The 21,819-nt window shown below is 51.3% G+C and overlaps 2 protein-coding genes across 6 annotated transcripts in view; one reads left to right on the plus strand and one right to left on the minus strand.

Moving 5' to 3' along the window:
* Positions 1-16,795, minus strand: part of VASH2 (vasohibin 2) — a 32,055-nt gene extending 15,260 nt beyond the window's left edge. Inside the window, exons 1-4 of one of the 2 annotated variants that reach the window (XM_081121787.1) lie at positions 16,493-16,795; positions 8,526-8,614; positions 5,147-5,203; positions 4,543-4,617 (exon numbers count right to left, since the gene is read on the minus strand). In XM_081121787.1, coding sequence (XP_080977913.1) covers positions 4,543-4,617; positions 5,147-5,203; positions 8,526-8,614; positions 16,493-16,768 — 497 coding nt within the window. In that variant the 5' untranslated portion in view covers positions 16,769-16,795. The remainder of the gene's footprint in view (positions 1-4,542; positions 4,618-5,146; positions 5,204-8,525; positions 8,615-16,492) is intronic. The other variant, XM_081121788.1, reaches the window with a different exon arrangement.
* A 110-nt stretch (positions 16,796-16,905) lies between these two features.
* SPATA45 (spermatogenesis associated 45) overlaps positions 16,906-21,819 on the plus strand; it is a 62,665-nt gene continuing 57,751 nt past the window's right edge. For all 4 annotated transcript variants that reach the window (XM_081121806.1, XM_081121802.1, XM_081121804.1 and 1 more), the window contains exon 1: positions 16,906-16,990. The gene's annotated coding sequence lies outside the window, so the exon portion shown is untranslated. The remainder of the gene's footprint in view (positions 16,991-21,819) is intronic.

Below are 21,819 nucleotides of genomic sequence, written 5' to 3' on the forward strand. Positions count from 1 at the left end.
CCTTAAAAGCAGGAGGCTGCTAGAACTCAGCCCACAGCCCTGAGGTCAGCCTTGTCCTCTGCCCTCAATTGGATCACAGAGGGTTGCTCTCTCTAAAAATGATTTCTCTGCTTTCTCTTCACTTCATCATGTGAGATGAACTGGCAGTCAGGGAGGGAGATCACATCCTTCTGGGGCCTCTTACATAATTCCTTCTCGCTTTCTGGGGCGAGTTCTCTGGGGCTGGCATAGGGCATACCGTCGTTGTTTAAGTCAGTGTGACAAACACTGACTGAGTGATACCTCCTGGCACATCAGCCTGCTGGGCAGGGCTGTGAGGCCAAAGGTGGAGAACGCAGCCCTTCTCTGGAAGTCTGGTGGGGAGAGAGACTCCAAAGGGACACACTATGGTCAGAATGGCGATCCCTAAAAAAAACCAAAACTAGACATGGACTTACCCTAGGAACCAGCAATTCCACTTCTGGGTCTAGATCCACAAGAATTGAAAGCAGGGATGATATTCGCACACCCGTGTTCCCAGCAGCATTTTCACAACTGCCAAAAGGGGGAACCCACCCAAGGGTCCGTGGACAGGTGAATGGATAAACAAGTGGGCTGTCTACAGACAATGGGATATTATTCAGCCTTAAAAAAGAAGATAATTCTGTGAGGACTGGGGGGAGGTGGGTAAAGCGGGGAAATGGGGGGCATCTGTAATAGTGCCAACAATCAATTTTTTAAAAGAAGATAATTCCAACACATGCTATGACATGGATGAATCTTGAAGACATTATGCGAAGGGAAACGAGCCAATCACAGAAGGACAAATACTGTGTGATTCCACTTTATGAGGCACCTGGAGCAGTCAAATGCACAGAGACAAAAAGTAGAATGATGGTTGCCAGGGGCTGGGGAGAGGGGGCACTGGGGAGTCAGTGTTTAATGGGCGCCCTTTCAGTTGGCAAAGATGAAGTTCTGCAGATGGATGGTGGTGATGTCTGCACAAAAATGTGGATGTTCTCAGTGCCACTGAACTGCACACTTGAAAATAAAGGGGCAGCCCCCGTCGGGTGACTTGGTTGGTTGGAGTGTCGTCTTATATACCAAAAAGGTGTGGGTTTCATTCCCAGTCAGGCACATACAGGAAGCGACTGATAGATGTTTCTCACATCAATGTTTCTCCCTCTTTCCCCCCCCCTTCTTCTCTCTCTAATGTCAATAAACATATCCTCAAGTGAGGATTAAAAAAATATTTTTTACCAAAGTGGTAAATTTGTATTATGACTTTTTATCACAATTTTAAAAAACCCACATTCACAATATATGTAAATAAAGGCATTATGCTGTACACCCTAAACTTATATAGTGCTATATGTCAATTACATCTCAATAAAACTAAAAAACAAACAAACAAAAAACACAATGTGATGTGTGCTATAAGAGACAAGCCCAGCAACCTAAGGGAGAGCAGAGAAGAGGCCCCAAAATTAGTCTTATGGAACAAGTAGAGTCAGCCACGTGAGAAGTAAGAGCAGGGAGGGGACAGGAGAGACTACCAATTCATCCTGTCACACGTTACTAATCTCTAGGACATGTTCCATCATTAGGGCCATCGGTAAAGCCTCGGGTTGTGGAACAACTGGGAACTGGGGGGGAGGGGGCAAGGATATGTCATATGGATGAGGGCACGTAAGTAGCCTGAGCTTTTCTAGGGAAGAGGGAACAGCAGGGCCCCAACCCGTGGAAGAGGTCCCAGCATCCAGCCTCCTGGGCCTGTGCCTGACGTGCCTCTACTAATGAACCTGTTATGTAAATAAACCATAATACTTTAGGACCATAATTAAGCCCCACCAGGGTCAGCAAGGGCCCCAAAAGAGTTGCCATTATTCAAAAAGTAATTTGGAACCAAAGGTCTATCACGCCGGCATGCACAGAAAGTGCACATGCGCACAAGCAAGACGAAAACAGTGGCTCTTTGCAAATGAATCCTGAATTCTGGGCTAACAACGAAGGACACAGGCTTCCAAGCAGCAGTCAAGGTTGCCAAGGCACCAGTTTCCCAGGACCTGTGGGGGAAAGGGCGGAGGCACAGACAGATGACCCAAGTCCTGTCCTTCACTGTGCCCCTGAGTAAAGCAGGCCACAGGGATGCTGACACAGAGCAAAGAGCAAAGACAAAGATGCTATAACTTTTAGAATTTAGGTCTGTGTTTCTTGTCTGTGTTCAAGGGTCAAATTTCCCTGAGTTCGGCAGTGTGAGCCGAATTTCTCCACCCTCCCCACACTTTTCTAAAATGTCACACCAGTAAGAACAAAGGAAAACCAAGAGCACACTATCCTCGGATATGGACAGGCACAGAGGCTCATCACAGATCTATCCCCACAAACCTAAAGCTTTTAGGTAATTCCTGCAACTTCAAGTAAGGCTTGAATTTATAAATGTGCACAGGGACAAGACTACCGTGTGCATGACTGTTGTAAAGCAAGACGGCCTCTGTCCAGATGCACTCAGACATCCATCAGCAGACGCTCTGAAGTGACCTGGTCCACCCAGCAAAGGGCCTGCACTTGTGATCGCCTTCTCTGATCTCTACCAGCAAATCCCCAACAATTGTTCACCCCATTAAACTTGCAGGAGGCTCTGCCCAACAGCTGTGCTGACTCCTGCCACCGAAGGAGCAGGGGCCCTGAGCCATCTGCTGCCCACACCTATCCAGGTCCTGCCCTCCTGCTGGGCTCCCTAAGCACCCATTTCATCTCTGTGAGGAGCAGGGAGGAAAATCTGACAGGGGGTTGGGAAGGGGCTTCAGTAAGGCTCAAGTTTCCACTTTTGAAATGTCAGCCCGGGCACCTGTGAACATTCTTGTTTCAGATCAGGCCTGCCAGTGCTCTGCAGGCTGCCGAGGGGCAGAAAGTCCCCTTTCCATAAAAATGTCCAGGAGACCAGAAAGCAGACGGGGCCTGCCTCACTGTCCCCAGTCTGATTCTGAGCCACCCATCCTTCTGATGATTTCTATATCTCCTTCCCGGTTTTCCTTCCACCTCTCGAGCTGTCCTTTATGGGCTCTTTGTGTCAACTAGACCAAAAAGTAGTGAAATTTCATCCTGGAGCTTTTTCTCTTATCCAGGAACAGCATCTGCCACCCCCTAAACACACAGCTCCCAAATTGGTATTTCCAGTGCAGAGCCCCTCTTGCGCTCCACACTCCAAATATCCCACCCGACATCCCACAGGCAGCTCAAATCCAACACGTCGAAATCTGCGCCCAGCTCCCCATAAATCTGATCTTCCTTTTTAAGTCATGCCCTTGGACTGTTGCAGTGTTATCCCATCACCCAACTTTCCAAGCTAGAAATGTGGAGTCACTGCCTCTGTCTCCTCTAACTCCTCACAGCTAATCAGTCCACAAGTGGTGTCAATGACACCCCAACACCATCCGTCGCCTTCACTGCTGCTTAGTTCACATCTGTGAATTGTCTCACCTTTCTGTCATTCTCACCCCTCCAGCCCATCCTGCACAGTCACTTAATCCAGAAACCTGCATTTGTTGATCCCTTCCTCATCAACTTCTACACCCAGCTGGCCTCCAAGACTTGTAAATTCTACCTCCTTCATATCTCTTGACACTGTCGTTCAAATCCATTCCCATTGCCAGGACCATTTCCCTCATGCAACAGCTCCTACCTGGCTCTGCAGATCCAGCCCCAGCCCTCTCCAGTCTGCCCTTTAATCTGCCCTAAGAATGACCTCTCCGAGACACACCCCTGATCATGTCACACCTCTGCTCTAGAGCTTTTACCAGGGCCACCTATGCCTTTCTGAAAAAGGTCACACTTCTCAGGCCAGCGCCCAAGGACCTAACTGGCCTTACTTGGGACCATCTCTCAAGCCCATGTCTTGCCCTGTTCTCTTGGTCGCCATCCTTTCTAGCCATCACCCCAAAGGACTGGGGGTTTCTTTGCTCTTCTGCCAGAGCATGTTCTGCTGCCACTGCCACTAACAGTGCCATCGGTTTTCTGGACCATACTGAGCTAAGGAGTCAGGGGTCTAGTGGGAAATGGAACAGAAAGCATGGGAGACACCAGACCTTCGTTACGGCTCCATGTTCTGTAGAGTCAGGACACTATACCATTACACGGTCTCCTTCACAATCCACTCTTAGAATCTTCCCCGGAGTTGGGTTTGGAGGACCTCATTTCCCCTTGAGTAGGGCCTTTCCTGTTGCAATGCCAGAGGAATGCAAAAAACAATGACGCACACTCTCTCTCTAGTCCCTCCAAGTTAGCATTCTCCTTGCGACTAGTGATGCTGGCCTGAGAGCTGGCCCCGATGCAGGCTTTAGCTAATGGGTTACACTGATGATGGTCCAAGGAGCCAAACTCTGATTTGGTTCAACTCCAGAGAGTGGGCGCTAAAGAGAAACATCAGGGGAGCTTGATACTTTCCTCCAAGGAGACAATGGCCATCACTTCTGTGGCTCTAAGACGTTAAAGACACAACCGGCTCCATAGTGAGGCCACCATCTATGGCGTAAACTAAAGCAAACGTGACGTAAAGGATACATGCCCAGGATGACAGCTTCAAGGCATTTAATAGGCAAGGACTCGCGAGTCATTTCTTTCGCTGTTTCCATTAACCTGTAGGATAGAGCACAGCAAAAGGTCTCAGGACTTATTTAATGATGCAGCTGGTCTGTCTTCCAATCCATCAGCATGCCTGTCTCCACACTAGGCGCCATGCAGGAATCCAGAGGGAAAGGGGAGAACGCCAAAGCACATCTGCACTTGGCAGAAACAAAATCCTAAATTCTCCACTCCTCTCTCCAAGAGCTAGTTCCTGGATGTTAGTGCCCATATCCATAACATCCTCCCATTGCCCCAGGACTAGGGGCATTACATAGAGCCAATAAAGGAGGCCACATGAAACAAGTTTCATAGGCTTCCCCCACCCCCTGAACAAGTTATTCTCTACCACTGAGCTTAGCTGTCAGCAGAGTGGCCCAGACCCCAGCCCCACCCCCAACACGGCCCTGGGGCACCCCCCATCTCCACCCCTTACAGACTAGGATATTGAGCACTGGGATACAGGAATAGAAGGTGGTAGAGGGAATAAGCAGCTCTTGGGTAGGAAAGAGGTCACCTGGCCCACAGATCATGCACCACTTACCCACTCAGTGGTCTCATTTTTCTAATTTCAAAGAACTGGGTCCCTGTGTGATTGTATCTGTGTGAAGTATGTAAAGGGAAAGTAAGAGAAAACTCAAAAGGTCCCAGGAATCCAGCAGAGGGAGCTATGCATTGATTTCTCAATGACATGAGGAAATAAGGGCTTTCCAGAAGGTGTCCAGTAGCCAGAAGGTAGTCAACATCCTCTAACTCCTCACTGTCCTGCCTGGAAATCTAACTTCTAACTTAGGCCCCAAAGCACTTTGGGCCTTTAGAATAGCCATAGTTAATCTGCTCTGTATCCTGGTTAGCTGAATACATGTCTTAATTCATCTACTAGACTACAAGCTCTTTGAGAGTTGGGACCATTTATTTATCATATATCAACCATAAAGCCCAGCACAAGCCCAACATATTCCAGTTAGCAAATATTATTAAATGAGTGAGGAATAAGTGAATGGATGGGTGGACAAATGGATGGACAGATGGTTTCATGGATGGAAGGGCGGGAGGGTGGATGGATGGGTGAGTGAATGGATGAAAGGAAAGAAGAAAAGATAAATGTAATGGATGGATGGATGGATGGATGGATGGATGGATGGATGGATGGATGGATGGATGGATGGTTGGAAAGATGGCTGGCTGGCTGGCTGGCTGGCTGGCTGGCTAGGTAGAAGGGTAGGTGGGTGGGTGGGTAGGTGGGTGGGCGGGTGGGTGGGTGGGCGGATGGATGGATGGATGGATGGATAGATGGACAGGTAGATGGATGAATAAATGATGGAAGGAATGGATGGAATCGACTGCAGCAAAGCTTACTGGGGAGACATCACTTTCATTTTATGCCCCAACTGACGTTTGACATTGATCACTAAATGTGAGATGACAACATTATCTACAACCTGGGATTTTAGCTGGTTGCCCAGAGGTCTCAGGTCATTCTGAATGAGACCAAAGATTCCCTGATGTCCTGTTCTCTTCTCTGAGATTGGATCTTGATTTTTCTGAGCCTAAAGAAACACTGCTTTGTGCATTTCCCTATCCTGCCTCAAACAAAACCCCATAGAAAAAGTATATATTGGGAATTGCTAATGAAGCATGAGCTATTAACATGGGCAGGGTGGGTGTATGAGATTAGATGTATGTCCCTACCGTGGTGGAGGCAGCTGCAGAGAGTGGTGTGTAGGAGGCAGCCAATCAAGTCAATCAATGACTCTCATCATTGATGTTTCTCTCTCCCCCCTCCTCTCTCTGAAATCAGTAAAAAAAAAAATTTTTTTTTAATAAAAATGAAAAATCACCTGGCCATCTTTTCTGAATTCCTAATAATTAGCTCCTGCAAGTGAGCTGGGGAGGAAATTTCTGTAAACACTGCTTTTAGGTGAGAGACTCACTGATCGTGTCCACCTTCAGCAGAGCTCAGGTGACACCTCTCTTTCCAGAGCCCCATGCAAGATCAGCACTCCCGTTGCCACAGCTCTGAGGCTGTCAGAGGAAAGGCAGGATTTATCCTTCCGTATTGTCACTGCCCACTGAGCATGTCTATAATCACGGCTAGCCCAAGAGGTCCCCATACCCTAGCACTGGTCACGCCCTTCAGGACAAAGCAGTAGGAAATCCCAAAGAACTAAGCGAAAGTCTGGTCAGAAAGCAGAAAAAAGAGGCCACACTCTGCTTTCTTTGTGTGGTGGCTCCACTGGCCAAGTGACAGAGAGCACAGTCCACAGCCTGCTGGTGTTTTCCCTTCTCCAGCCCTCTCTGCAGTCAGTGATCTGGGTCAGTGACCATCATAATGCATCAGAGGAAAGTGCAAAAGCAGCTCCTCCAGGGCAACAGTAAAAACTTGGCTGAGGATGTGCTGCCGGGTTCACCCACGAATGCAAATTCACCCCATCAATGCGGTCCCCACCAGGCTCATTCTCTTTCTTCGCTGGTCAAATGATCCCTGTGAAGACCACGTCCTCGACAGAAGTGGGGAGCCATTCTAATTTGCGTCGCCTTCTGGAACGTTCTGTGAGGAGTCAGTCACGTCCAGGAAGGCTCAGGTCTTGGGGTCCAGGTCTACCCTGGAAGGAGTTTATGCTTCTGGACCACATGAAGCTCCCCATGTGGGGGTCCCAGTTTGGGGATCAGCACAGCACCAGCTAGTCTTCCCAGGGCTAAAGGTGCCCGCCTCACCCCTGGAGACTGGTGCTACCTTCTCCCTCTAATATCACTTCAGGATTCCGCTGGGAAGATGCCATGATCTGTAAGGTGGGAGGGGACTGAGAGGCTAATCAAGTAACCTGCCTACCCCAAAACAGCAGAATTGGTGTTATTCTCATCTGGTAGTATTCATCCCCTCATGGAAGTCACAAAAATCCACAGGCAAGATTCTTGCCTATAGCACAGAGAGGAGGGCTCTCTTCCAGGGCACATGGGACAGGGGTCAGTGCCCTGTCAAACCCTTTCTGCTAAGCTCTAGGTCTGCAGGGAAGAAGGACAGAGGTCAGCAGAGGCTCGACCTCCTGGACAACCTGCTGGGTCTGTAGGGAGTCTGATGCTGGCGTAGCTCTGAGGTGCTACTGACTTGCTTGGGCAAACGGCCTGTAGCTCTCACCTACACCTCTGCCAGCCCAGCTCCCATCTAACTCCCAACCCTGATAAAACACCAGAGCAGCCAGTGGACCATCCGCCTCTGGCCCTTTGTTCTGACATCGTGTTGCTCCCGCGGGCCCTCAGAACTGATCTAATCCTGACTGCAAACAACCTGAGGGCACTGGAAGAGAAAACCACAGCCTGGCTGGTCTGAACCCAGCCTGGACCCGCAGGGTCCAGCTCTCCAAGCTCAAGTGAGGGGAGAGGGCCCCGTCCCAGAGCCCCGTTCATTCATGTGGGACGAAACAAGGCCACCAGTCTGGGCCACCTGTGGAGCAAGGCCGCCAGTCTGGGCCACCTGGGGAGCCAAAGGCAGTGCCAGGTGGGCCCTCCAGTAGATTATGAACAGTCAGGATGAAGGCAAAAGGGAGAGAGGAAAGGAAAGGTACAGAAGACTAAGAGGGAAGGGGGAGAAAGACAGACCGTAGAGGAAGAGAGGAGGAAAGACGACTGAGGAGAAGAGGGAGAAAGGAGATGGGAGGCAGGGGGCGTGAGGTGGCCACCTCTGCCTCACTGCCTTCTTGCCATCCTGGCCCATGTCCTGCTTGAAAGGGAGGAGGGTCTGATCACTGCAATTACATCCTGCTGTCACTCCTAGATTCTCACATAGGGGCATCCCTCCATGCCCAGCCTCACCAACCTTAGAGAGCATTTGCTGACCAGCTGGGGAAGGACATGCCACCAGGCTTGCGATCACCATGCCCGTCCCCTGGCTGGGTCTGCTCAGACCCTGGTTGGAAGGATACTGTAGTGTCTTCATGTAGTTCTGAATTGCCTGGAGCCAGTCAGGGATCGTCATCGACAGCCTGTAGTTTGGAACCTGGGGTACTGAAGGCTGCAGAGAAGTAGAGAGAGATTTTTTTTATCAAGGAGATGCTCTGGGGCCCAGTGCTTGGGGGCAGGCACAGGGCTGAGGCCACCTGAGAGCTGCTCCTGGGAGCAGATGGTCACCCTACCATGGTCACCTGTTCAAATGGTACCTCCTGGACAAAGTTTCCCCACACCAATCGGTCCCTTGCTGAAGTCCTCTCTGCATTCCTTGTATACACACTCCACCATGGGTGACAGTGACTCTTTATGGCCGTGTGTGCTGTCAGTGTGAACAGAGCCAGCCTCCTCAGGGAGCCTCAGCCACTCACTGAGGCAAAGGACCATGTCCTGTAGCATCCCCACTGAGCCTGGCCCAGGATGTTCACAGCGGTGCCCCACTAGCCCTCACATTTTTACTGCATGGCTACACCTTTTGCTGCATGGTTGGCGTAACACATTCTATGTGCCACTCCAGGGCACCAATGAATGCAGATGAGTGGTGCCCTGAAGAAACGCAACATAGCACCATGGCCACCATTTCTCCTCAACACCATCCCCTGCAATGCCCATTGCCTCCCTTCCCCGAGTCTGGGCCCAAGTGGATTAGCAGAGTCCCCTCTTGCCTTGACCTTCCCAGGTAAGTGCAGCTCCTCTGACTCAGGAGCCAACTTGCCCCTTTCCCCTCAGGGCTGCCCAGCCACCTCTTCATTTCCTAGTCTGCCTCTTGGTCAACACTCATCAAGTGTCTACAAGCCCTGCAGGGAAGAGAAAGAAGCAATGGCAGAAAGAGACGAGAGAGGGGGAGGTAAACGCCTCTTCTCAGGAATTTAGAGCTCAGACAGCACTTAGCGCTGCGCAGGCTGCCAACGAGGCTGTGAGTGAGAACAAGCTGGGGCTTCCAACACAGTCACTTCTTGGAAGCAAGGGACGGTTTTTGCTTTATCCCCCCATATGTTCCTCAGTCTCTTACCCTCGGCCTCTCTGGTGGGGCAGTGCCGTTGGGGACAGGCACCCGGCCCACGTGGGTCTGGGCCCTGGCAGTACAGCTGGCAGGAAGGAGAGAGGAGGCTCCTCCAGGCCTAAGCGCCTAGGAGGGAGCAGGAGGGGCCTCAGGACAGATTAGTTCCCTCCTGGGAGAAAACAGGGAAGGGGAGGCCCAGGGGATTTAGAGCTTAGCTGATGGACAGAGACGCTGCTGGTGTCCTCAGCTTGGGGACAGTGCTGGGCAGCCTGGCTGGGCACCAGAGCTCTCCCTGGCTCCCTGGGTTCAGGCCCCACAGTGAAGCTGGTGGGCACATGGGCCTTGGGCCTGAGGCTGGTGGCAGGAGGCGGGGAGTGGTAGGGGGTTGCTCATACCCTAGGCTGCATTTGCTTAAAATGCTACTTGACATTCTTTTCCTCTCAGTGCCTCTGTCTTCTCTTGGCTTTGAGACTTCCTACTTGACAGCCAAGGTGCTGTGTGTGTGTGAATGTAAGGGTGTGCACACACACAGCTGTTCTGTGGACTACGTTTTGATTACAACACATCAACTCAAATCACATTCTTGTCTTGGAGAGTCAATTTTGGGAACAACTGCTCCAACTAGAACATTTGCTCACATGGTTCCCCCCTCCACACACACACACACACTGTCAAAAAGTGAAATGTAGCTCTGGCGGTTGTGTCTCAGTTGGCTGAGTGTCATCCCAAGCGCCGAGAGGTCACTGATTCCATTCCCGGTCAGGGCACATGCCTGGCTTGTGGGCTTGATCCCCAATAGGGGGCGGGGTGTGCAGGAGGCAGCCGATGGATGTTTCTCTCTCTCTCTCCCTCTCCCTTCCTCTCGCTTTAAAAATCAATGAAAACATGTTTAAAAGATGAAGTGTAACTTTGTGCTTCTGCCCTAAACAAACAACAGGAAGTGTCCGGCTTGTCCTTGATTTTTGTGCAGTAACATCCACTGATCTACCCAAACTGGGAATTCTGTGTAAGAACGTGCCAGAAATTCCTCAGAGAAGCAAAGAGAGAATGGGAGATGCGCACAAACATCTCCTTAGTACTTGCTGTTTTCCCAGCTCTAGAGCAGGTACAAAGGGGGAGGGACATAGAGAGGAAGGGTGGTGAATGACACAGTTTATTAAGTCAGGGGCATATTTCTATACAGAGAAGTGCTCTTGGTACCTATTTAATAGAAGAGCTGGTAAGCATGGGGAAATGCCCCATAGAAGCACAGGCCACCTAAGGGATGCCCAGAGCGGGTTCTGTTGGCCACAGTCCTGAAGTGGCCAGAGTGACTGGGTTCCAAGGCAGCCGTGGGGCCAACCACCAAATTATTTCAACTCCAGCAAGCCCAACAGGCCCACAAGAGCAGGGCCATGGGGTGGGAGTCGGGTGGCAGCCGGTCCTCAGAATAGCAGCTCAGTGGCGCCCAAGGGCTTTTAAAAACAGCTGCCTGGTTACCTCAGCCCCTGCTGAGAGCGAGTGGCCACATTCCCCAAATCCCAGCTGGGGAGCAGAGCTGTGGTGGGGAGAGGGGCTGAGGCTGCTGAAGGGATGATATCATCTGACTACAGCTCACTCCGACATCTGGGAGAGCTGACTGGGGCTCAGACTGGGACTCTGCTCCCAACCAGCCCCTGGGCTGACAATGCCCCCGCTGGACGATGGACTATTAACCAGGTGGGCTCCTTCAGGTGTGATTACGCGCCCAACGAGGCTCGAGTCCCTGCTCTGTCACTTGCTGGCTGTGGACCCTAGTCAAGCTGCATGACCTCTCTAAGCCTCCGTTTCTTTCCTGATAAAATAGGAGACTAACACCTACTTCGAACCTTCTGGGCTGGTTATGAGGATTACATGACCTATGTATAAAGCAGGCAGCTCAGGGCTTGGCACTCGGTGGTGTCGAAGGGTTAGCTGTGTTTTTAGAATTCATCTGAAGTGTGTCTTCAGGGGTCGAGAATGGGGAAGCCTGAAATGTCTTCACTTTTCAGGAAAACAGAATCCGCACTCGGGACACTCGGGAGCATCACTAAGATGTCTTCCCACTCTAATAAAAGAGAAGGAAACCCTCCACTTCCCCTTGGGACCATGAAGAGTTCACACAAAGTGGTAAGAAAACCTTTTAGGCCTCAAAGGAAAAGAAATGGCCCCAAAAGGTGGAAGCAAACCAAGTGTCCATGGACAGATGAACAAAATGGAGTACGTACAAACAATGGAATAGCATTCAGCCATAAAAAGGGCATTTTGACATGTGCCACAAAATGGATGAGCCTTGAAGACCTTATGCTAAGTGAAATAAGCCAGTCACAAATATTTTACGATTCCTCTTATATGAGGTTCCTCGAGTTGTCAAAGCCATAGAGACAGAAAGGAGAAGGGTGGTTGCCCCGGCCTGGGGGTGGGAGGGAGGAAGGGGGAGTTACTGTTTAAGGGGTACAGAGTTATAATTGGGGAAGAAGAAAAGGTTTTGGGGATGGAAGGTGGTGATGTTACACGCTCAACAATGCACAGAACTGAACACTTAAAAATGGTTAAAAAGGTAAATTATATGTTATGTATATTTTACCACAATTTTTTAAATGGCCATGAAAACACAATTTGCACCAAAAAATTAATGCAAGTAGTGAATAAATATTTGAGGGGAAAAAATTCAAACTCACTAATAACTTAAGAAATGCAAATTAAAGCCAGTGCAGAATGTCATTTCCACCTCTCCATTTAGCAGAGATACCCTGAAACGCGGACACTCAGTGCTGGCGAGGATGCTCCCATACAGTGCTATGGGAACGTAAATGGGAACAACCTTTGATGAAAAGGCCAGGGCACACTCCTTTTGTTTCCTCTCCAACAGGGGACCTAAGAGTCCCTCCTCATATCATTTTCCTGCCCTATTTCCTGAAATGCCAGCCTCGATTTTCCATGGCCCCTCCCCTCAAGGTTCCCACCTCCTGCCACCTGCATCCAGCCCCCTCAAGCCACAGCCCAGCTGATGGAGGCAGAATCTAGAGGGCATAGATCAAAATGACCCTTCCCAAACTGTGCCTGTGGCCAGGGGTGGGGGGCAGGAGGAGGAAGTGGAGTAGACAGGAAGATGGCTGGTCAAGAATGGTGAAACCAACCACAGGCCAGGCCTCTGTGGACAGGCTCCCTTTCACTCCATTCTTTCCCAATGCAATGACCTGTCAGAGGAATGCAAGGACAAGGCATGGGGATGGACACAAGTGCATATCATCACCACGGCATCACCATGTGGGAGAGAAGGGGGGAGCCAGAAGAGGAGCCAGGGAGGCAGCGAGACCCCCACAGGCACCGGGAATCCTTTAACAAGAAAGAACAAAAACAAAGCAAAGCCTTTTGCTGTCCCTGCTCTGAAAAATACACTTGGCAGGCACCGGGCAGGAGAATCTCCTGGAGGAGAGCAAGGAACATCACTCATGAGTCCAGGATGGGCCCCAGGCCCCTGCATCAGCGGCAGCCGGGAATCTGTTGGTGGTAGCCTGCCACAGAGGCCCAGGGGTCACAACCTTGGGCTGAGCAAGAAAGACACACGGATGGTTCTGAATGCAGAACAAGGGAGGGAGGGAGCTGCCTGTGTGAGCCAGTGGGAGGCAGGAGTGGAGCCCTGACTGCAACGAAGTCTCACCCCCACGGCTCTCACTTCTTCACTCAGGCAAAGCTGAGTCCTCTAAAGGTGAATTACTTCCCAATTTGGGATCAACGTGAGAATGAGGCACAAGGACACGGGTTCTGCAAGAAACAGCCCATCTGTTCTTTTCTGAGCCAGCTACCTCTCTGCCCCTAGCTTCCCATCCTCTATCATTTTCCAACTTCCTTGAGCTGCTTTCTTGCACTATCCCTGAAAACCCCTGGTCTTCATCTACTCAACTGTTAATGCCAGACCCAGCAACCAACAGAAGAGAGGCCTTCAGTAGAAAATTTAGAAGGAAGATGGCAGAGCAGGTGAGCTCCCCCACCTCCTGCACCCCAGGAGGCACCAGGACCTTCAGGCAGAACTTACCATGGCTGCTAACAGAATGTCCTGCAGTCAAAGGTAGTATAATACAGTCCCCCTCTTAGGCCTCTGACACCTTCCCTCCATCCACTTAATCTCCCTGAAACTCTCCAACCCTTTTACCACTACCCCCTCTTCTCTACAAATTCCTCAGTAAAACATTGTTTTGGTTAAAGGAGCAAAGGACTTGGCCCCAGAGGGAAAAGTCTGCCAAGCTGAGTGCAGGAATAGCCCTTGAATCAGAGAGGAGAGGCCCCTAAAAACAGGAGCTTTTACAGCTGGCCCATCTTAGGGTCTGTGTAAGAGTCATGGTTTGAGGAATGTCAGGACCAGGGAGGGGATGAAGCCATGATGGGGTTGGGGACGGAGAACCAACCATTACGACACAATATAAGAGAGGGAAATGTTATGTTCTTCACTTAGGTTCAAAAAGCCAACACCCACATTCAGGCTGGGGTTGTCCAGGCTTGGCAGAAGTTTGCATGAGACTTTCGAGTTACTACAAAAGTACAATGTGGCCTTGCCAGGTGGCTCAGTTGATTGGAGCATCATCTCATACACCAAAAAAGGTTGCAAGTTCGATCCCCGGTGGGGTCATGTACAGGAGGCAACCGATGGATGTTTCTCACATCACTGTTTTTCTCTCTCTCCCTTCCTCTTTCTCTCACATCAACAAAAACATATCCTCAGGTGAGAATTCAAAAACAAAAAGTACAATGTGGCCACTCTATAAAAAAAGGGACCGCTGTTTTTTAAGAACACAGCATTTAGCCACCATAATGGATGTCTCTGAAAGCAGTGATCTATGTTCTAATGTTCTAAGCTGCTCAGGCAACATTTAGAATACTGTGTTTCATATGTGCCTATTTTAGGGGACTGGCTGATGACAAACTAGCCATTGTCCTAGAAAGAGTCAGAGGAGAGTGAGTTGATCTGGGAACTCTAACACATAAGAAAAGGTGAAAGGGGCTACCTATGGACAAAGAAGAAGATGCAGACTGACAGAATGTCACAGTTCTGAAGACTCATAATTCAGTGCACCTCTGCTGTCACAATGGTCAGCATTAAAGACCCAGAGACTCACAGGTCATAACATTGTGGGATTTGAGAGCTGGAAAGAACTTTACTTGAAGTCTGGTCTACTCCTATTTTATAGATGAGAAAACTGAGACCAGAGATTTTAAGCGAGTGACCTAGGCCACACAAAGCTAGAGGTAGCACAGCCAGGACTGGAATTCAGTCCCTTCCTTACTCTAAGAGCCCTGTGTAGTGACATTCTAGGGAGCTGTGAGTAGCAAAGAAAGTTGACATGTGCTGCCCTGGCTCAAAGGGCCACACAAGAATCAGGGGTGACTTGTGACTGAGGGGAGAGAAGGAGGATTTCTGCTCATTCTCAGAAAAGATTTTCACACCAATCAAATCTGGCCAGGCCTGGGACCAGCTGCCTTGTGAGGCACTGAGCCTCGGTTCTCAGGAGGTCTTCAGAACGAGGAAGGGAGACTGATCTCCACCAATACTAACATTCCCTGATTCCCATAGAGAAAGGGGGTCCCACATACAAGATAGGGAGAAGGATGAAGACACAATTAGAAGCAGGGTTGTCACTGAGGGTGCCAAATTAGAAAGGCAGCATGGGACAGTAGGAGCAGGCCCCTGTTCCCTTGTGGCCACCTCTCCTCCAGGTTTAAGGGCTCCTAGCTCGTCCTTAAGTAAAGAAAAGCTCACTTAAGTAAGGACAAATTCTGAGTCAAAACCACAAGCCAGGACCAACGTTGTTCTCATACTCAAGGAGGGCTCAGCAAGGGTAATTACAGCTGACACTAAAAGCAGGCAGTGAAGAGCTCCTTGACCGGCAGAGTAATAAAACACTGTCACTGACTGCAGCAGGAAGCATACAGACTCTGTCATTTACCCCAAGGGCACAGACAGCTTTCTGGCCTGTAGGGCTCAGATGCTCAGGTCACCAGATGCTCCAGGTTGGGGACTTGACCAGATGGCCTTCCAGGTCTCAGGTCTGGCATTCCTAGACCTGCCCAGGAATCTTTTCAGCCATGACAGTGTCCCCAGGGTGCAAGGGAAACCATCTGCCATGCTGCAAACCCCCAGGCTCTGGCAGCATTTCTCCCCCAGTTTGCACGGTATGTTTCACATAGCAACTACTGCACATCTCCCTCCCTCCACCTTGCGAAGTTATCCTTGGCCACCAAACCCAATCAGCTCACTGGCTTCTCTCCAAGGTAGAAAGAGTCCCACTCCTGAGCCTCTTTCTCTATCCACTGAGACTAATTTATCATGTAGACTGGAAAGTCCCTTTTAAGCCGTGGCCGAAACTTCTTTTTTTCTTAGAGCTCAGATAAGCTGGGAAAAGAGACAGTTCACTGTGTTTTCAAGTTTCAGAGGTGAAAGTCACTGTCATAAAAAAAAAAAAAAAAAAAATTGGCAAAAAGTCTAGGAATGATTCACGCTGAGAAGTCTGACTGGTTGAGTCAAATTCATTCATGGCCTAATAAATCATTTGCTAGGGGGAGAGGGCAGGACCAAGAGACTCCAAAGAGGAAAAGCAGGGTGGGATCCCTAGGGGACCTATGCATTCTTGGCATCGCTGATGCTACATAGAGGCTACAGCTCTTGCGGAAGAATGGACTTGGGGGTGAGTAAATAAATAATAGACTTTGGATAGAGATTCAAAGAAACCTCGGCACAGCCAGACCACCAACTCCCCCTCCCCCATTTCTAAGGCTTCCAAGACAAACATCTCAATTAAGCGAAGGGGCGGGGTATGGGGAAGGCTGGAGAAGGGAAGGGAGTTTTCACCAGGACCCAGATCATGGAAATCGCCTCTTATTTGCTCTGTATAGACCGAAATGGTCCCATCACCGCCCACCCCACCCCCCTCCTTGGAAGCCACTGACCTTTGCCAAGAAGGTGGCATTCCTGATGGCGCCCACCATTTCTCCCCCCTTGGGGTGCACCTTGGCCACGTGCATCCACATGCGCTCCCAGGTGTGGCTGTCGATGGGGAAGCCGCTCTTGTTCACGTGAAAGAGCACCCCGCCGTCTCTGTCCTCCTCCTCCGAGCCCCCGCTGGTGGCGAGGCTCACGGGCCGCGCGTGGCTGCTCCGGGACCGTGTGCCTTTGGCGCCTTTGGGGTGCGGGCAGCGGTGAGTGTCGGCTGCGGAGCCGGTCATCGTGGGGCCGGGGCCGGGAGGGCGGGGCGGGGGTCGCGCGGCGGCGGCGGCGGCGGCAGGGGGCGTGTGCGCGCGGGGGCGCGCGCGGGGGGATCAGCGCCCCGCGGGGGCCGCCTCCTCCATGCCTCTCGCTGCGGCAGGACGCGCCAAGGGGGAGCGGCGGCGGGAGCTCGGCTCACGGGCAGCGCCTGAAATCAGCGGAGACACACAGCACACGCCGCGGTAAGTGGACACCCCGAGAAACCGTGTCCAGCGGTGGTGGGGCCTCAAGACTGTCCCCACGTCACTCCCGCCCCTCCTCCCCCGCGCGGACAGACCCTCCAAGGACCTGAATAGGAGCTTCCAGCCCTGCAATTACCTCGAAACGGCGACTGGAAATTTGGCACACAGCTTCACGCGCACCTAAACACCGGGAGGGAAATAAAGAAGCGTGGAGGACGCGGAGTGGACTGGGGGGTGGGGGTGGGGGGGTGGGGAGGCAGCTCGTGCAGCGTAAAGGAACAGGAGGTCCCCCGCAAGGCTCCCCATGTCGCTTGGTCGCCAGATGTGGCCGAGCGAGCCAAGAACGTGCCTGCACGTGAGCGCCCGGGGTCGGCGCGAGGGCGCAGCAGCAGCCTCGGCTGGCAAAGGCGGTCGCGTTTCTTCCAGGAAGCCCTCCTGGAGCTACCCCCGCCCCCCGCGCTCGGCTTCAGTGGCAATAGCTCCATCCGCCCCCGCTCCCCGAGTTCCAGCGCCAGGCCCCCGGGGGGACCGGCTGCGGGCGGGACGCGGGAAGGGCGCCGCGGCACCGGGACCTCACCTCGGGACGCTCCGCCTCATGGCTGCGGCGCCTCTGCGGGGGGCGGGGGAGGCGAAGGCGGCGGCGGCTGCTGCTGGGCCTGGGACTGCGGGGGCTGCGGGGCTGCGGCGGCCGTCCCCTCATTCCATGTCCCATTCTCGAATGTTATTCTGTGACATATAACCGAGTCACCCGGGCAGCCGCCGATGTTCCGAACGCGTCCATTGGCCGCCGCAACAAAGAGGGGCGGGCCCCGCGCTCGGAACTCTGCTCCCCGGGGTTCCGCGGCGCTCTGATTGGCCGCGCGGTTCCCGGGCCAGCGGGGAGCGGAGGAGGGGGAGCTGCGCGGCCCCCGAAGCCCCAGCGCCGTCGTGTCCGGCGAGCCCCGCGGGGCGCCGGCGTTTGTCCTGGGGTCTCGAGACCGAGTTCCCCCAGGGGTCGTGGCGCTGCGAGGGTTGGCAGCTGTGGGAAGCAGAGGAGAGGTGCAGTCACCTGAGGAGTGACCCCTAAGTAGAGGAGGGCTTGTCATCAGCGCATCCTTCCCTGAGGAAGGCTGGACACAGCCACCTGCCTCTGCCAGGGGGTGATGGATGTTCAGGCAGGGGCTGTCCGCGTGAAGGTACAAAACTCAATTATTGTTTTTAAATCCCACATTACAAATTCCCCAAAACTAACAAGGGGGCACAGTCATGTACTCTCTGGGGTTAGCTGTGAGTGATCCAGCCCTTTGCAACCCAAGCTGACATGTAACACTACAGCCCAGGTGGTCAGCGGGGCCCTGACTGTTCTGTCACAGCTACAGAGTTAAGAGGAGGGGATGGAGAGATGCTTGAAGGCCGTGGAGAAGTGTGGCCTTTCTCACTCTCCGCTGGAACAGCCTGTCCTTAAAGGCCTCTGCCTCTCCCCTTTAAAGAAAGAGAAGAACTTGGTGAGACCGGACGGCCACCAGACTACTGGCTCTAAGTCCACATTTGTCACTTGGTTAAGCTGTGTGACCCAGGACAGGCCACCTGCCTGTTCTGGGCTTTAGCTTCTCTTTCTGAAAAGAGGAGAGCAAGCCCCTCACTCTCTAAGGTCTACTCTGGCTCTGAGGTTCTGTATGGTCCTCTGACTTCCTCTCTTGGGGGCACTTAGGAACCTGGCTCTAATATCCAGTCTATCCAGCACGCCGGCTTGGAGTGTCATCGTTGTGATAATGGTGCTAAGTTAACCTAGAACTAAGAATGCAATTGCCAGAGAGCCACGGATGACAGATCAGGGTCTGGAACTTCTCTTCCGTGGAGGGTGTGGTGAGGGGGCAGTGCCAGCAGAGGCCACTGGAGTGTAGCTGAGAGCCAGGACTTGGGTGAGGATCCTGGGACTCTGGACCAGCCCCGCACTACTGGGGACAGAGCCCATGCCTAGGGCTTTGTAGAATCAATACTGAAAATAATAACTTAGGTCCAAAACCACAAAGGAAACAGGCTTATTGCAGAAATTATCTAAATAATTCAAGTGGAACAAGCACACCTGAAAACCATCAGGAAATTGAAAAAAATTATCCTCTCACCGTATAATGGCCTCAGTTTTCATTTCCTGATTAAAAGAAAAGCTGCCTCAGCGAACAATCTATTTTCTCATCTCAAACATCCTTCCTCCCTCTTTCCTCACCCATCTCTCAGATCTGTCCCTTTCTCCACACTTCCCTGGAGTTTCAAGACCAGGAGACTAGGATTTCAGGATGAAGACCTGTGTGCGGAGGGTGAGAATTTGGCCTCACACTCCCTCAGGAGAAAACTGAGCTCTCAAAGCTCAAGTGATCAGACCAGTTGGTGAACATCGAAGAATGTCTGGCAAGTGTCACCTTCCCTGGCATCGATTCCCAGTGTGGACACTCAGGCCAAGTCCAAACAACTGCAGTTACCCTGGTCAACCAAGGCCTGGATCCTGCTCTGCCTGAATCAAAATCCTAGGGACAGAGATTGTTATCAGTTCATCTTCCTGCCCCAGGAGCATCAGGGCTCCCTGACAGTGCAATGAAAAGCTTTTGTTTTCATCTCCAATATTCCAACTGTCCAGTCTCTTCTTCCTTCTGGGGTGGGGTGCAGAGGGAAGCCACGTGACATATGAAGAGAGCTGTGAGATTTAGCTACTTTTCCCAAAAGGTGGTAAGAAGGCTTCTCAAGTGAACCGTGCTGTCCCAGTGAGGGACTGGGCAGCAGAAGAGCCCTTTAGTTCAGAATCCTCTTGCATTTGAGAGTTGTGCTAGTTGCATGGACCAGCCAACTCTGATCTTCCTTTCCTTGTGTATTTTGTGTTACATAAGTCTCAGATAAACCCAGGCCTGACAGACTGTGGGTTTTGAAAGTTTAGGTCATTAGTAAGACTGACGTAGTGGGACAGGGCCAACTTGTGACTTGAACAGGAACACCTGGTAACTACATGCTCAGCCTCTGAGAGCATGGTCACTTCCATTCAATGGCATAATGACTGGCACAGCAGAGATGTGTAGTGGGAAGTTTTGAGTTTTAATAGCATCTCATTATTCAAGTGCCAGCTGCTGGGGTCTCAAAGGTAAATAAGACAAAATCCTAACCTGATCCTCATTTTTCTAGCTCCACCACTTGTTGATGTTAATAGCCTGTTAATGAGTGTATCAGACACATCTTATGTCCCTGCTCACATTGGCTAGACCTTGCCTTTCTGCTGGCTGCACAGCTGCCTCCACAGCCCATTAAATCTATGTAGTTCAGCCGCTGGGAGCTGACTAGTCACTCGCCCAGCCAAGTCCCTCTTGGCTGCTGCTGCACAGCCAGGCTGGCCAGCCACATGTCTGGAGTCTCTGACTCCTCCACTTCTTCTGGACTCAGAGGAAATGCCTCACTACAGGATGTGGCTTCTAAGCAGCCATCAAAGGGGCTCCATGATGCATCCTAGGAAATTCCCTGCGGGGAGCATTTTGACCAGTGAGAAACAGGAGATGGGAGGGAGCTGGGCAGATGCATTCTCTTTCATTCCTCCCTCCTGTGGAGTTATGATTTTCCAACACAGCCTGCCTGGATATGTCCTGCATGGCTACTGAGACAGCCTACTGAGTAACCTACCGTGGCTCTTTGCAGCTGGTCCCGAAGCAGTTACCTGCATGATAACACACCACCCTGCATTGCTTCTCACCTTAGCCTACTTCATTTCCCTTTCACTCACTCTTGCTGCCTTCTCAGTCAGATTTAATTTTGCTTGAGATTTCTCTTTCCCAGGGAAACTGAGCTCAGGCAATTGGTTCCACCAGTGGTTCTAGGGTGGATTTGGAGGTTGTATCACCTACCTGTCTGATATCAATAGAGACCCCTTTGCTGGTGATAAGAGAGATGGTAATGACTCTGATAGGCAGTCGCTCCACAACTTTCAGTTGGGCTGGAGAGCAAGACACTGGGAGATCAAGTAGCTGTGGCACTCAATCTGTTTGGAAATAATGATAATTATAAGGTACCAGAGATCTTGGAAACAGACAGTGACAGGCTCAGGGCAGTTAATTACCAACTCATAGAATGCTCTGGAAGCCAGAGCACCTCCATGGAAACCTTAAAAGAGAGCCTTATTTCCTGGAGCCATAAGAGAGACTTAAAATCAAGCCCAGAACCTGACCACAGGGTAGCAGAACTGCAAAGGATACTAAATGCATGGCCTTCACAGGTTTCCATGGCACATTCAGAGTGGGACCCTGACACCTGGAAAAGGGATGTTTAGGTAGATGAGCATTTTGACCCTTCAAATCCTCTGAATGCTCCTGCCCAAAAAAGGCACCTTCTTCTAAAGACCTGGCCCCTCCACTAGTATCCAGAGTCAAGTTGTAACACAGCCACACTGGGAAGAAAAAGCCCCGCTCCAGATAGAAAAAGCATACCTGCCAAAGATACTTGCAGGACTTGGCCACTGTGTACCGGCAGAAACTGTGGAAATGTGTGTGGGATTGGATCTTGAAGATGTCATATGTGGGGGTAGGAGTGAAGCAAAAAGTTCAGTGGAGAGAATTCACTAATTTGGGGATACTCATACAGAACTCAGGATTTAATGTTTTAGCCAAAAAGCTTGTCCTAATAGTTTGCCAACGTGGCTCTTTGAAGCCTGGTTTCAACAATGGCCTATAATAAGCAAAGTGGAGAAGCCAGACTTCCTTGTGTGGTGCTGAGGGAGACGTCAGGAAGGTGGGGATATTAGAATTTATTATGTATGGCTCAAGAACTTACCACCTGGCTAGTTCCCTGGGCTGGCCCAGAGGACACTCTCTTCACTA

This window comes from Miniopterus schreibersii (genome assembly GCF_964146895.1).
Source record: "Miniopterus schreibersii genome assembly, chromosome: 19".
Classification (NCBI taxonomy): Eukaryota; Metazoa; Chordata; class Mammalia; order Chiroptera; family Miniopteridae; genus Miniopterus; species Miniopterus schreibersii.